Genomic DNA, 16,890 nt, shown 5'->3' on the forward strand with positions numbered 1-16,890 from the left:
CATTTGCTGAGGATATTTATTTAACTTAAAGATGCTCAAAATGTTTAATTTCTAGAGACATCATCATAACTGTAAGATTTATAACAGTGTAAAATTTTCTTGTGTTGTTAAGAACTGAAAATAGTTTATTTTACTCTCTCAGTTTCAGAAAATAAAGTTTTTGGTGTTTTCAAAAGAAAGATTTTTTTTTAAATGCAAATGCTATTTATTGTTTGAGGCCAGACTCCGAAAATATTTACTGAGGTGTGTTCACCTTCATTCTGCCTTAGTATGTCTCTCTGTAAAATGTGAAAACAGTAAAAATATTAATCATGAAAAACAAAATGCTAATGCTGAATGTATGTATTTCAATTAGCTTTTTGTTTTATCATGTGTTGTAGCATTAAAATATTATTGAAGGCAAAAAGGTATGACATAATGAGGGTCTCTGTTTAGTTCTGGTTTCTGACAAAAATATTTCGACTGCATAAAATGGAAAATGTGAAAAATAATGTGACAAGTATTGTAATTGTGTTATATTGTAAAGGATATATTAGTCTGAGTGTTTGTGTTTCAGTGCAGCTGTTGATTCAGATCAGTTCCTCTTCAACTGAGGGAGGTTTTTGTACGACAACATATCACTGTGTGAACGGTGTGCTTTCACTCTGCTGACAGTAATAAACTCCTGAATCTTCAGCCTGAACTCCACTGATGGTCAAAGTGAAGTCAGTTCCAGATCCACTTCCACTGAAACGGTCAGGAACTCCAGAGTAACGATTTGTATCATAATAGATCAGGATTTCTGGAGTTTTTCCAGGTTTCTGAAGGTACCACTGCAGGTCGCTATAAACACCCTCACTGGCTTTACACTTGATGGAGACAGTTTGTCCTGGAACAACAGACTGAGATCCAGGAGACTGAGTCAGGATGATTTCTGATGATGAACCTGAAAACATGAAAAAGAGGAGAAGGATTACTGAGACAAATCCAGCTTGGAGAAAGATGATCAGCATCCAAACACAAGAGGATCATTGGTTGAACATGGACAACAGATGGAAGAAGGTCAGTGCTGCTTGTTTCAGTGTTTCTCCATCACAGCACAACATGATTGTGGTGAAGCTGCTGCATCCTGAAGCAAAGTTTTCAGCAGAGAGTCTCACCCTGAACAAGGAGCCCCAGGGTGGCCAGCAGTAGAGTCAGGGACATCATCATTGTGCTGCGGGCGTGTCAGAGTCTGTGAAAGGTCTGGACAGACTCTGATCAACACTGGCCTCTTAACGTGTGGAGCTCAGAGGCAGGACACATATGCAAACACATTACAGAGCTGATCATCAGTGGATCAATCACGTCATCAGTTTATTGATCACAAATGAGTCCTGACTGTCTTTATAGATTTATTGTCTCTGAAAATATTTTTTTACAGAAATGTGTTTTACATCCAGAACATTTACTTTTATTTTCACATATTTAAAAAAATAATGAAGCCAAATTTATATATTGATGATGTTAATTTTCATGTGAAGCAGCTGTTTGACTCACTGAGACTGTTTGTGTTGAGTTTGTTTGTTTCAGAGTCAGAGAGTCGTGTCTCTCTACAGTCAGAGGTTTTTGTACGGCGGCTCAATCAGTTTATATCACTGTGGTGGACTTTTGGTGGAGGAACCAGACTGGAATTTGGACGTAAGTTTAAACTGTATTTGATACTAAATACAATAATGTAAAATGTATTGAAATTACCTTTATGATGGTTGGAGTTATTAAATTAAATTTGCTTTTTACAATATTTCTGTTTTCATTTCTCCTCAAGAAGGTTAACTTTGATCAGATTTGATATAATTTCTCTGACACAACATTCACACTTCAATTGTTGTCAAGTTAAATTAGTACATTTTTAAAATTTTTATCACATAATTTTTTTCAAATTTCCATTGAAGGAATTGTTGTTCTTCAAGTAACACCGCACAGACTGTAATGAAGGATTAGAATACAAAAATGTAGAAAATCACTGATGTCTGTGTTTTGTCAGATCTTGTTTCAAATTCAGTTTAAAATAATGTGAACAGTTAAAAAATGATAGAAAACCATGTGCAGAACATTTTATGGTGGTCACTTGATGTTTTTGTCTCACTTCCACTAAATGATTTAAAGTAATGTTTACTTCATACTGTTGATGATTTAAAGTAAAACGTGTGAATGTTTCCACATCTGCTGCTTTTATTTCCAGAGTATCTGACATAGTTGAACGTGTTGATGATTCTCTGTGTGCTGATGTGCATGAGAGGTTTGTTGAAGGGAAGTGAAACAATGTGTGAGTGAGTGACTGGTGGAGCAGAAAAAGCATCTGACAGAAACTCCTTGAAGGACTAAATCAAGTCTCTCACAGTGAAGGTGTATAAGTGGCTGCTGTTTCATTGACAGCTGTGTGCTCCCTATCCTCTAAGCTGATTGGTGTCTCCTAGGTGATGTCCGTCCCTCCCTGACGGTGCTGTCCCCCTCCACAGAGGAGCTGCAGCAGGGGAAGGCCACGCTCATGTGTCTAGCCAACAAGGGCTTCCCCTCAGACTGGAGTCTGTCCTGGAAGGTGGACGGCAGCAGCAGCAGCAGTATCAGCTGGGAGGAGAGCAGGAGCCCCGGGGTGCTGCAGGAGGACGGCCTCTACAGCTGGAGCAGCACCCTGAGGCTCCCTGCAGACCAGTGGAGGAAGGTGGGCTCTGTGAGCTGTGAGGCCACCCAGGGCTCCCAGACTCCACTCTCAGAGACACTGAGGAGAGACCAGTGTTCCCAGTCCTGACCTCACCCACTGGGAACATCACACTGGTTCTGTTCTGATACTGTTCTCTGTTTGCTCTGTTTCTGTCATTCTTCCTGTTATTAGACTCAGTAAAGATTCAGTGTTCCTTCTCATAATTACACAGTCCATGTGTTCAGATAATAAAGATGTTTTTTTCAAATCAAAAATGTTTCCAAGAAGATTTTTTTCTTTCATCAAATGTGTTATCTCTTAATTTCAAATCTACAAATTTTATAGTCATGCTACACCATAATAAATGCAATTTCATTAAATGTCATATACAATGATGCAGTAAAGCATGTAAGAATAATGTGGGATAAAAGGATGAATAAATCTCTCTATCTATCTTTATCACATCTTTGTATTTCTATGGATTTTTCCAGTCTCTGCTACTCACCACCAGACCAGCAGGTGTCCTCACACTTTCTCTGACAAACACAATAAATAAGGGAACCAAACACTGAACACACTGTTGGAATTAGAAACATGCATCTCAAAAGTCACAAAAACCTGTAGAGACTAAAAACTGTAGTACAAGAGAAAAAAAGACACAAGAAGACAAGTTAATAACAAGCAACTGTGTGTGTAAATGCATGAAATGAAAAGAATCATAAACTCTGAAGAACCATGGAGAGTTAAATAATAAGGAAAGCTGAGTAAAATCTGATCAAAACAATAAAACGAGGAAAAAGAAACTAAGAGTGGACAAAACTAGGGCAGATTCAAGGTGAGAATTAAATTTTCATTTTAATTTCTGTCATGAACAGGGTTTAATGTGAATGTTCAGGAGTGATAACTCGAAAAGCTCAGTTTCCTTTAGTTTTGAGGCTAATGTTGGACTGATATTAGTAATTGTGATAAAGACTGAAATAATCTCGGGTCAGAAAACACAGTAAACATATCAGAGAAAGATGCTGAAACTGAGGAGTTCAGATAACTTTGGCAAAAAGCTCCAAGCAGCAGTTTTGGTCATGTGGGCAGAATAGAAAAGATAGAAGTCATGCTCACTTCATGCAGTTCGTGTTTGATCATCAAAACCATGGAAGCTGCTCTGGGACTCTATTTATTATAATAGATTTAATTAATTAATTATGAAACATCCTAAATAACAATCATATCAACACTTTTGATGTTAATATATATTGTCATGTCATGTGAATATATACAATGTTTCAGACAACCCATACATTTGTGAAATATTGCATTAAGAATCACTCTTATGTATTCAAGTGCAATTTCTTTTAGTACAATCACAACCAGAATGCTAAACAAATCCTAAAAAAGGTCATTAAAAACTTAAAATTGATTGGGTCCATAAAAATAAGAACTTTTGAGTATTGGGTCAGTTTGGTAGAATTCAGTTTTGTTACTTTTTCTTGTACACAATAAACCAAAATACATAATTTGTATTTGTTTGTGTCTGTCTAATGCAGCCACACCTTTTGAAACACAAAAATGACTTTTCCACAAATATTTCCTGATAATATTTGAGATTGTGTAAAATGCTAAGGGTGATCAAAACTTTTTTTCCACCTTTGTATTATAATAAACTGTAGAATTTGTCTCATGGTTGGATTTAAATGTTTAAATACATAAAATATAAAATCCTTCAGTCAACAAAGTTTTTCACACATTTATTAATGATCATATATTATGTAGATCCTGTATGGAGTTACTGATGCAGGAACTTTCACTTGAACAGGACTTAAACACTAAAATCAGGATGAAGTCTGGCTGCACAAATCCAGATTTTCACTGGACGACAATGTGTGAAAGTCTGTCAGCAGTTTGTAGATTCAGTGCTTCCTCTCTGATTTCACACTTTGTGCAGCTGAAATGGTTTCAGTTGATGTGACCATCAGAGAAACACCACATTCTGATTTTCACTGTCAGCATTTGACTGGAAAAAGACCAGAACACCACATCAAGGAATCATTTAGAAGGATTTCAGAAAGAAACAGATTTAATACATGAATCTGAAAACATGTTTCTCAGTGACAAAGTCATGTAGAGACTGAACTATTTGTTCAACACTGTTTCGCTAACAGGAGGAGACTCTGGATACTGAACTCAACACAGAAACACTGATGAACCAGGCCACCACACCCCAAATCCAGGATACAGAGATTCAGTGAATATAGTGTTGAAGGTGTGGAGGAGGACCAGAGAGTCAGAGGAAACTCTGTAGAAGGACAGAGTTCCAGCAGGAATGTCCACATAAACTGACACTCTGTGAGAGACTGAGGAGGACCTGATGGGTGTTTCTCTGTTATTGTGACTGACAGAGTAACCATGAAGATCAGAGCAGATCAGACTCCAGGACTGATCATTACATCCAAACACACAGTCATTACTGAATCCTCTCCTTCTGATTCCTTTGTAACTCACTGATATTTCAACCTCTCCTCTCCACTCCACCTCCCAGTGACAGTAACCAGTCAGACCAGTTCTACAAAGCAGCTGTTCCCAGTAGTCAAACCTGTCTGGATGATCAGGATACGGCTGATCCTTCATCACATATGTCACCTTCCTGTTGTTGTCAGACAGTTTGAGGTGTCTGTTTACTGTGTTTGTGTCAACTGTGAGTTGACAGGAATCTGATGGAGAGAACAAACACAAAGCTACAGTTATTGATGGATCATGTGATCAGTATTAAACCTGTGATGATTTCCCAGAATTGTAAATGTGTAAACTTATTCCTGGGGGTTTCATCCTAACCTCTACACATAATGTAGCAACTTATCTTGATCATTTTGAGGAGCGTGGCTGAAAAAGCTGACTGAAAGGGCAACAGAGAAAGCAGGATAGGGATTTGGATATAGGCAGTCAGAATACAGGTGAGTTTCGCTTCCAATTTAAGCTGTTCTTAGAGTTCCTATTAGGGCAAGACCCTTTAGGCTAGAGAACATGAAGACAGAGAGCTGTACCAGGAGCCCTGTTCTGGGCTCACTGGGGCCCTTATCAAAGTACATTGAATGAAGGAGTCATAGGAACAACAGCGATACAGGAGTGGAATTGGAGAATGCTTAATTTTCTGAGCTAGCTTAAAATGGGCACCACTTCAGAAAATTGGGTAATGGTAGCGTAATGGTCAGAAACAAAACTGACCATTACGCTACGCCTACACTATAATGTAGTGCTATGCCAACTCCATAGCCAACCACTTTTTTGCATTGTACAAAACAACTTTCCTACTTTCCTACAGCCATGGCCATAAGTTTGGACACAGCATGACTTACTATGTCTGTTTTGATGTCTATTACGGAACATAACTAATATTTTTTGACAGCACCAGTTTAATTAGTCAGCAAATCAACAAGGGATATAATATTATCAATAAATTCCAACAATTGGAACAACTTTGTTCCCAAAACATAATATTAGAAGAAAATAACAAAAAAAATTCAGTATTTTCACAACCGAATTTGGTAAGAAACAAAATGACACCAAACTCTTTTGATGTTTTTTTTAAATATGAAACTTAATATAGTTCTCAGGAGTTGTGTACTGTATTGTAAGTGACAATTTTGTGGTATTTTCTAAGATTCACAAGCGTCATGGTACTTGTGTCCAAACTTATGGCCATGGCTGTAAACTCAGCGTCCATTTCAGGCATGATGAACTGCTGCAATCTTTCTTTACAAACCAAAGAATCCATCAGTTTTACCTTCAGTCTGAGGAAGAGGAGCCTGAGTCTGAGAGGTAGAAGGTTGTCTGTTCTCTGAAGTCTTCCCAACATCACTGACATGCACTGACAGACAGACAGAGATCACATGTTATATTCTCCACTGCTTATTGTTTTTATTTATCTTTTTATTTAAGTTATAACATACTTAGAAGGGACTTTACGTCCAAAAGTATTGATGAGTTTATGGTGCTAACTGTGGTTTTATGACACCAAACTGCTCCTTCAAAGTAAAACCTAATGTTGCTTTTACATATTTGTCTTGCACAGCCAGACCATTCTGAAGAACAGAGTGATCTGTCTTCACCTCATCATCATGCTGCTATAGAGGGAAGAAGGGCTGTCTTTCAAAGCAGCCGCAGTCATCCAGGGTTGACTTAAGCCCAGGATGCAACAACAGTGTTCCCTTAAAATAGTGAACCAACATGGCTGCCTTATTGCTCTATAGAAATCCTCTGAAGACTTGATATTTTCAGTGTCGCTAGAAGGTTGTTGATGGTTTAAAAGTATAATGTAATGTTATAAAATACTACATACTAACATGCCAGATAAACATGCAGTATGTCCCAACATACAGTCATGAAAAAAAAATATTAGACCACCTTTATCATCAAAAACAATGGTTATGCAATCAAGTACTGTACTAACTAATGTGTGCACCATGTGACTAAAACAGAAAAAAAGAAAACGTGGAATGTTTTTGGCAGTACAATGCCATAACTATTGATGTAAGAATTGATTTTGGTTATTATTAAAAAAAACATGGAAAATGGCTAGATATCAGCTGTTAAATTAAATACTTGTGAGCTGTTTTTGTTGTTCATCATTATATTTGTCCAAACAAATGTACCTTTAGTTGTACCAGGCATTAAAATGAACAAAATGAACAAGAAAACATGGGTGTCTAATATTTTTTTCCATGACTGTATATAATGTCAAATGTAGTGTCAAAAATACCCAGATGTCCTACCACATTCGAATTGATTTTGTAGAAGGCAAACTAACATGTTTTTCTGGCCATTCTGACGTACATTTGATGCAGTCATAGCACTTAAGAATGTGTCGTGGAAATAGAAATAAGTTTGAGCTGCTGTGAGCTCAGAGTCAGATGACACCAGATTACGTACAATACACAGGAATAGTCAAAGTTTAAAGCACCATCTTATGGTAAAGTATTATGTTCTAATTGTATGAACACTGAATGATACAGTGAATATCAACTCCAGTATGTATTTAAATTGTAAGGTTTGTGATTTGAAATGCAGCTGCTTCAACAACATTGCTCTGCCCTAACTGAGAGCTGATTGGTCAGGATCCCTCTGGTTGTAAACTGCAGGACCACTCCCAGCTAAACAGTATGGATGAAGAATCTTCAGAAACTGTCTGATCTGGCTCATAATTTGGTGAGCACAGGTGGGGTAATGCTTTGCTTCCACACAAGGTCAGCTCATACATAACTACTGAGTAGTTATGTATGAGCTGCAGCCAAGCGTTCATAGCGACGTCGCTTTTTGATTCTTCGATGTCGGCTCTTCCTATCATTGTGAAGCAGAATTCACCAAGCGTTGGATTGTTCACCCACTAATAGAGAACGTGAGCTGGGATTAGACCGTCGTGAGACAGGTTAGTTTTACCCTACTGATGATGTGTTGTTGCAATAGTAATATCAAGAATTAAACAGCAGGGGCAGCATTCAGTCAGTAGGGTTGATCAGTAGATTTTACAGAGGAACTGAGCTTACATGTGGACACAGGAAAAACTGACAGAACCTGCCCTCTATCAAACTGTAGCAGCACATTCATGCATTTTTCTTACTGTAATGATATCATGTTGTTCTTGTCTTGTGACTGACCTCCTGGTCCTGAGCTGCTGGCAGGCAAACTCTGCAGCAGATCCCTCCTGGGCATCTTCTCTAAAACCACTCTGGTCACCTGCACAGCTCCCTGAAGTCCATAAGTCTGCACCATCTCATCCACAGTGTTACACCTGTCTGTTTTCTGTAGTCGGCTCTTTTTGATGGCTGAGAGGCCTTGAACATTGTTGGACTGCTGCAGGTACCACTGGAATGTAGACAGCTCTTCATCTCCCAGATTATCCAAGATGTCTTTGAGCACTTCCATCATGGCTTCCTGTCAAAAGAATATGTAAAGAACAGTTGTGTTGTTGGTGTAGTGGAGGTTGTTATGTCCACTGACACTGACTGTTACTAAACAGCACATTACTGCAACAAATGTCTTGATGTTTAGAGCAAAACTAAACCTTCTGTGAGGATTCTTCTAATAACATTTCTACTGACAGTAATACAAGCTGCCATCTTGGATGTTTCTCTGCTGTATTTGAATATTTATCTATGTTTTCAATCTGTTAAAGTCCTTTTGGACAAACACTTGTGATCAGCTGATTTATACGGAGCAGCAAACTGATGTGATGCTGATTTACATGAGACTTGATCTAAAACGGAGGCTGAACCATGAACACAGCTCTGAGGTCTGGACAAAGAAGCAGGATCTGAGCTTATGGAGGTAACTTCAGGTTTATTGCTGCGCCATTTTGTTTTCTGAACAATATCGAGCAAAAGAATTTCCTTCAGGATTAATAATTATCTGTCTTAATCAAAGAGAATCAAAGCTCCACTTACTCAGCTTCTTCCATGAACTGCTTCTCTCTGCAGCTTTCTGCTGTCTGGACCAGGTCTGAGAGAAAATCCTCCTCTGTGTCTGCAGGCTGCCGTCACTCTGAGACACAAAGACCAAAGATCAGCTGCTGCACATCTATCAGTCCAGCCATGGAGTCATGAAGCTGCAGTGACTCACAGAGAAACCAAAAGTAAAAAAAAAAAAAAAAAAAAGAAGACATGAAGCAGTTTGTATTCTAAACAAAGAAATATCAGCCGCTAATCAAACTGATCAACTAAAGTGAATCAATACTTCATCAATACGTCACTTGTGTGCATCAAAAAAGCAGTTTCTCTAGTCTTTAAGCAAGTTGGAAGTGCTTTGGTACATCCATGCATATGATTATATTCAATCCTCTGCTGTTTCCTACATTATCAACTGCTTATGTCATGTTGATCAAAATGTATAGTAATGGATCTCTGTTGAATAGTCTCACCCCCCACAACATTTAGGCATTGGGTCATCGCATAAGTTTTTACATGCAGAATGGTTGGACAAGTTATCATAATATGTCAAAGATGTTTCTATACATTTCCAGTAGACTTTTTTTCTAAATCTGTCCTGAAACTGTTCCCAGGTGAATCTTAAATTTCTCTACAAAGGGAATGGTGTGAAGGGTTAGGATTTTCTAAAATCGCTCAAAGACGCAAGAGAAGATATTTGTGATGTGAATAAGAATTTGTAGTCCAACAGACAGGAACATCAGGAGGTGTAGGAAGACTGCACTGTAATTCCTACAGCACTGCATGTACAGTTTTCCCTAAGGAGAATGTCCTATGTTCACATTTCTACTGCTGTTTTTTTCCCATTGTGCTATGCAGCGCTGTTCTCCTTTCTGTATCGCAATGACGTGGTCTGTCTACAAATTAGAGTACAAACTAGTAAAGGCGTAAATGTGAATCGTGTCCAGTCTCTTGCAATCAATCTCCCACATACACTAATGTGTAACTTTCATCCATCCAATGTCTATAAACCGCTTGATCCCCATTAGGGCAAAGTGCAACTCACAATTTAAAATAATTGGCTTTAAAACTTTAGCCATAGTTTACATCAAAACATCCCTCCAAAGTAAACTGTTATAATGACAACATGACTAAGCAATTTGACTGTCTTATCCACACAACGGCACAAGGACTTGTCATTCTGATCTGACATGTTCATTGTAACAGATATTTACTTCTGAGAGATGAACTAAGGATATTGAGCAAAAGACTGGCTTTTGCAGCTAATTTATGGTGTTTTGCTACGAAATGTTTTGAGAAATGCACTCAGTGTTTTGCAAATGTTGAGGATTATTCAAGAAACGTACCAAAGCGGCTGAGAAAAACTGAAAACAGCAGTGATTCAAAGTTTGTGGTGTAATAAGAAGTGAACATGTAGAAACATCCCAGAGCAGAAACAAACAGCAACATTACTGACGTTAAAGCAGCAAACTCACAGTTTATTCAAAGTGCTGAAGAAAAACAAAGCTTGCAGTCGACATTCAGACTGTGATCTGTTTCCTAGAAGCAGTCAGAACTCCGCCTATGAGGAAGCGGCCCACAGAGTTTCACAATAAGAGCACATTTTACAGGCTGATTCTGACTGATTTCATGTGACTGATTATTTCAAGATTCAACCTTTTGAAGATGAAAGATGAACACATGGACTGAGTCTAATTAAAACCTGACTGAAGGAGCAGCAGAGACGCAAACTGCAGGTTCTGATGGACGCACTGCTTCCTCCAGCAGCCACAGACTGACTGTCACTCTTAATTCTGATCACTTTGAGCCCATTAACAAAAATAAATAAATAAAAAGATAATGCGGAAGGCGACTGGTGATATGTTCTGAAATACGTGTGGCTGCAGGTCACAATAACACAAAAGTAAACACATAGAATACTTTCAGATGAAATACGTGGCGACTACAAAAAAAAAAGCTTTTTTCAACTGAAATTTCAGAACAGAGCAGCAAATGGATAGTATGATCCAGTAAATAAAGTTGTAGAGTTTCACAGTAACAATCCGAGACCAGAACAATGCAACACGTCAGACTTTGAACGCAGCACTGAAATGGAGTATTTCTACTCTGAAGAACTCTCTGAGGACTTTCTCTATCCAACAGAAAAGATCCGGGTCATAAGAGCACCGTGGGTTCATGTGAATGATAAGCTGCTTTTCTTACCTTCACCCACAGAAAAAGATCGGTATCTCAAAGTTCAGCAAAGTGAAAATAAAGCTGAAGCAGGAAACAACTGAGAGGCGTTTGAGGTCACTGCAAAAATCCGACACCAGAGCTCTGGCGGAGAAAATGTCTTTACAGTTCTATGGAAGTGGAAGAACGCTGAAGGCAGCTTCACATTCAGCAGGGAGGGAATCTTTATCCACATTTCGTGATGTTAAAGCTTTATAGTGAGTTCTGGTCAAATGAGAAACTTTGTGAAAATCTGTCTCCTGATTTAATTTACAGAATCCTTCAAAGCTCCAGCTTCATCTAGTTCTGGAAACATCTGGAGAAGAAAGAATAAAGAGGAATCCAGCAGTGAATGTCCACAGAAATGAAGGAAGATCTTTTATGTCAGGATTTTACTGGATTTCAGGAAACAGCTTAGTTTAGTTCTGCTTTTTAATGCTTCAAACAGGACTTTAAATCATTCTGTCCACACATCGACCCACTCATTCATTCAATTCAACACATCCATAGCATTTAGTCTTCAAGTAAATTATTACAGAAGAAGTCAAAAAGCTGCAAACAGCTGCTGGAGCTTTAATAAGTTAATTATTTCCAAAACAGGATGATTGAGCTCTTCTTAGTTTAGTTTCAGCAAGTTAACTGAAGCAATTAGTTTTGATCCAATTTAGAAATCTGATTTCTGAAAAATCTGTATTTTGTGACTCTCAAATATGTTTTTCCATCAAAATAACTTTGTGACATGGTGGCTCTTCCAAATTTTTCAGCATTTAGATATTAAATCCTTCAGAGATGCTTGCGTTTCAGGGCAGCTTCTTTCCAGGGCGCATGCGCAGTACGACTACAACAGCTCAGCCAATTATCTGTGAATGACAGTGCAGTGAAGTTGGCATGAGCCGCCTGTAAGAAACGTTCAGACCGGCAGGAAGTCACAGTTTCAAGAGAAGCTGGAGGAAAATGCCAGAAGTAGCGAAGCCAGCACCCAAGAAGGTCTAAGAAGGTGGCATCCAAAGCCACCAAGACCGGCAAGAAGAGGAGAAAGACCATTCATTTCAATATCTTGCAGTTATTTATGGTCATGTGTTCTCATCTTCTGTTTCCTGAATGCAAACGTTTCCAAGACTCTTTGATAACATTTAAACCTGAGCTGTATACTTTTTGGACAGCTCACGTTTGGATATTTCAATACGATTCTGTTTTTTTTTGTTTACAGGGTTGATAAAATGGTTCATGGTTGGATCAGTGTGTCTGTCTGTGTTTACCAGCTCTCATCCATTTCACAGTGCAGAATAAAAGTGTTAATAGTATTTTAAAAAATAAGAATAAATACAAGATAAATTTTAAAAAGACTAAACTAAAAGAAACACAAGCATACATCAGACACAATCATACTCACTACTGGGGTGACAATGGGGGAAATTAATGTGACTACAGAAATCTGTTATTATGCACAGTATAATATACATGAGCCCCAAATGATCATGGAAGAAGATTAGTTATGCTAATTATACATAGTTTAGTGTAGGTGACAATTATACACGATGTAGAATATAATAATATAATTGTACATAGTGCAGCATAAGTGGTAGCTATACATTCACCCATCCATTCATTCATCCATTGTCTATACAACGCTCAGTCCTCATTAGGGTTGCAGAGGGTGTTGGAACCTATCCCAGCTTGGTGAGAAGGCAGAGGACACTCTGGACAGGTCAGTTATACCTGGTATAGAACATAAATATCTGTGATGCAGTGTAAATAATAAAAAATACAGCACAAGTTGCAGTTAACACTGTAGTTATGTAATCACACATAGAACAGTGTAACAAAGTCTGTAGTAGTTGTGTACATAATATCATGTACATGTATAATGTGCTCTGTGTATATTTTTGAGTCTGGGGGTGATGGGTGTATGTGTGGGTCTATGTGTGTTGTATCCGCAGGGTGTTCAACAGTCTGATTGCCTGTGGGAGGAAGCTGCTGCAGAACCTTGATGTGTGGGTTCTGATGCTGGCAGTCTCTTCCCTGATGGGAGTGAAACAAACAGTCCATTTGAGGGGTGGGAGGGGTCCTTCATGATGGAGCTGGCCCATCGAGCAATGTGTGTGCGTGTGCGTGTGTGTGTGTGTGTTCAGTGACGTGTGAGTCTCAGTTCAGCTTCTCGAGTTTGACTGAAGGGGGTTTTTGTACGATGATTTTTCACTGTGTGAACATCTGACTGTTGAGAGTTTTGATGCTCTGACAGTAATAAACTGCAGCATCTTCAGCCTGAACTCTACCGATGGTCAGAGTGAAGTCAGAGTTTGATCCACTGCCTGAAAAACGATCTGGAGTTCCTGATGCTCGATGATTAATTCCATAAATGAGCAGTTTGTGAGATTCTCCATCTTTTTTTTGATACCAGAATAAACAGGGGTAGTAGGGTGATGATGAGCCACATCCAGGATCAACATCATGACTGGATGTACATCTGATGGTGACAGAGTCTCCCAGAGCAGAACTCACCGATCCAGGCTGAGTCACTGTGATCTGACCTCTGGACTCTGAGGATACAGAGACACAAACAGAAAGCAGAGTCATGGTTTTGTGGGCTTCATTTCAGAGGGACGGATGTTGATAGAGGAGTTTGATTCTCTGGACTTTACCTGTGAAGCAGCAGCAGAGGAGAGTCCAGATGAAGATGAAAGTCATGTTTTTGATGAGGAGGATTTCTGTGTCTTCTGTTGTCATGGAGGACAGCTGTCAGTCATCCAGTGTTCAAGTGTCAGGACTATAAAGTCTCCCAGAGCACTGGAGCATGGTGCTGCTGATGCAAAGTGTCTCTCTATGGAAATGCTCTGACTGACTCCAACAGGGACTTGGATCAATCTGATGATACAGGTTATCAATGGATCAATAACTTTCTCAGATTATTGATCAGGAATGTGTTAGTAATCATTTGTTTGTCTGTGAGTTTAGTTTTGTAAATACATCAACTGTGGGACACATTTAAAGAAAATTAATGAAATTATATATTGCTTTTAACAAATCTTTCATTCTAAGGATCAAATTTCTTCTTGTACAGATTTCATGATTGTTTTGCTGCACTGTAGAATCCATCCATCCATTATCTATACACCACTTAATCCTCAAAAGGGTCGCGGGGGTGCTGGAGCCCACCTGACTTAGGGCAAAGGCAGGGGACGCCGTAGACAGGTCTCCAGTCTATCGCAGGGCTACATATAAAGACAAACAAGCATGCTTGCATTCAAACCTATGGACAATTTAGAATCACCAATTAACCTCAGCGTGTTTTTGGACTGTGGGAGGAAGCCGGAGAACTGTGAGAAAACCTACGCTCGCACAGGGAGAACATACAAACTCCAGGCAAAAAGATCACTGCAGAATCTTCACTGAAATATGTTAATGCTCATTTCTCTGTGTCTATTAAATTTATTCACATACAAAAAAATTGTTTCATAGTAAAGTATAAACTGAATGATCATTTCAAAATTATTTAAACATTCTAACACTTTAACTATTGTTCTTCACAGAAAAGGCAAAAAATATGTTTGCATCAGGAATTTATTTTAGGATTGTAAAATTAAGCATATTTAACTCTAGAGAAACAAAACTCCACTTTATCAATTTTATCTTTAGTACTGAAACTTGTCTATTGTCTAGGTTCAGCAGTGCTGCCTGTCTGTCGCCATGGTTATTGATCTCAGAGAGAGAAGTGACACTCTGAAGAATTTGATCCAAATTCCCAGGTTGTCTAAAATGTGTTCTCTCTCTCTGCAGTGGGTGGTCCCTCCCTACAGTGCTGCCCCGGGGTGCTGCAGGAGGACGGCCTCTACAGCTGGAGCAGCACCCTGAGGCTCCCTGCAGACCAGTGGAGGAAGGTGGGCTCTGTGAGCTGTGAGGCCACCCAGGGCTCCCAGACTCCACTCTCAGAGACACTGAGGAGAGACCAGTGTTCCCAGTCCTGACCTCACCTACTGGGAACATCACACTGGTTTCACTCTGTTAAATTTGGCATGTTTCATTTACAATATTTAGCAGCTTGTTGCAGTGTTTCAATATTATTTCTGCACTTCTAAACAATATAAATCTCATTATCCAATCAACTGTTTTCATATTTTTTATTCCAAAGTGACTCTTTCAGTCTGTTTCTCTCAGTGATATCAGTCATTTTTTAATCCAGAAAAAAAATCTGAGAAAACTGTTGCAGTGTAACATTACATCATGCCAGTCTACAAATAGTTCAGTGTTTTTGATCAAAGCTGATGAACTCAGAGACACAAACCAGTGATGGATCATTTGCTGGTGATCTGGCTGAATAAACCTGAGGAACTCTGATTCTTATTCCAACTGCAGATTCTGTTCTCTCTCTCTCACTAGTTTTTTTTTTTAATATGTTTGCATGCTTGCAGAAAGGCTGATGTTTTCTTTCACTAAAAATATGAAAGACCCTTTCATCAAATCACCTGTGTACTATGCAAATATTTCTGTTGTGTAACATCATTCATTCTACCAAATGTCATATGATACAAAGAAGTTATGTGGTATATAGCATCCTGTAAGTATAACATCCTGGGTTTGAATCTCTTATTACTCTTTGTTGCTTGATTCTGTCTGTCGAGATAGAAAGTCGCATGAAACAGTTCATGTATTATTTAATTCACGGCAGCTCTCCAGCTGTGCTGCTCTGTTGTCTGTAAAGTTGTAAACTTGTGCTGCTCTCTTGTGGACTCATTGTGATACTACTCACGTTATGAAATCTCTTTAATGATCTTTTCTCATGCACTGTTTGTCTGACATGTATCATGTTGCCACTACTACATTTACTGTAGTTATATTACTTAACTATTAGACTTGATTAAGTTCATGTATATTTTTCCTTTAAATTGTAATGTTAAGAATAGAGCATTTTACATTATTGATAGATAGATAGATAGATAGATAGATAGATAGATAGATAGATAGATAGATAGATAGATAGATAGATAGATAGATAGATAGATAGATAGATAGATAGATAGATAGATAGATAGATAGATAGATAGATCGATAGATAGATAGATTGATAGATCAGGTTTCTTAGTGTTTGTGCTTCAGAGCAGCTGTTGATTCAGATCAGTTCCTCCTCAGCTGAGAGAGGTTTTTGTACGACGTTGTACCACTGTGTGAACGGGAAGCTGTAATCCTGCTGACAGTAATAAACTCCTGAATCTTCAGTCTGAGCTCTACTGATGGTCAAAGTGTACTCAGTTCCAGATCTACTTCCACTGAAACGATCAGAAATTCCAGACTGACGGTTTGAAACATGATAAATCAGTAGTTTAGGAGCTTTTCCAGGTTTCTGAAGGTACCAGTCTACCTCATTGCCAGCATTTGTACTGGTTCTACATGTGATGGAGACAGTTTGTCCGAGAACAACAGACTGAGATCCAGGAGACTGAGTCAGGATGATTTCTGATGATGAACCTGAAAACATGAAAAAGAGGAGAAGGGTTACTGAGACAAATCCAGCTTGGAGAAAGATGATCAGCATCCAAACACAAGAGGATCATTGGTTGAACATGGACAACAGGTGGAAGAAGGTCAGTG

At 38.7% G+C, this 16,890-nt stretch overlaps 1 protein-coding gene and 1 gene segment (V, D, J or C); one reads left to right on the forward strand and one right to left on the reverse strand.

Annotated features, from left to right (window-relative positions):
• LOC110972704 (stonustoxin subunit beta-like) overlaps nucleotides 1-11,470 on the reverse strand; it is a 33,607-nt gene extending 22,137 nt beyond the window's left edge. Inside the window, exons 1-5 of one of the 4 annotated variants that reach the window (XR_007945236.1) lie at nucleotides 10,569-10,671; nucleotides 9,094-9,190; nucleotides 8,308-8,584; nucleotides 6,438-6,521; nucleotides 5,171-5,367 (exon numbers count right to left, since the gene is read on the reverse strand). Coding sequence is in view for 3 of the 4 variants with exons in the window: in XM_051956058.1 (XP_051812018.1) it covers nucleotides 4,841-5,367; nucleotides 6,438-6,521; nucleotides 8,308-8,578 (882 nt within the window). In the remaining variant the exon portion in view is untranslated. Of the gene's footprint in view, nucleotides 1-4,715; nucleotides 5,368-6,437; nucleotides 6,522-8,307; nucleotides 8,585-9,093; nucleotides 9,255-10,568; nucleotides 10,676-11,295 lie in introns of those variants that run through there. The other 3 variants (XM_051956058.1, XM_051956057.1, XM_022223062.2) reach the window with 3 other exon arrangements.
• LOC127536236 (Ig kappa-b4 chain C region-like) lies at nucleotides 939-2,868 on the forward strand. The segment is given in 2 exon segments: nucleotides 939-1,659; nucleotides 2,439-2,868. Coding segments are annotated over 2 exon segments (534 nt in total).
• Nucleotides 11,471-16,890: the final 5,420 nt, after the last annotated feature.

The sequence above is a fragment of the Acanthochromis polyacanthus genome, chromosome 11 (genome assembly GCF_021347895.1).
Source record: "Acanthochromis polyacanthus isolate Apoly-LR-REF ecotype Palm Island chromosome 11, KAUST_Apoly_ChrSc, whole genome shotgun sequence".
Taxonomy (NCBI): Eukaryota; Metazoa; Chordata; class Actinopteri; family Pomacentridae; genus Acanthochromis; species Acanthochromis polyacanthus.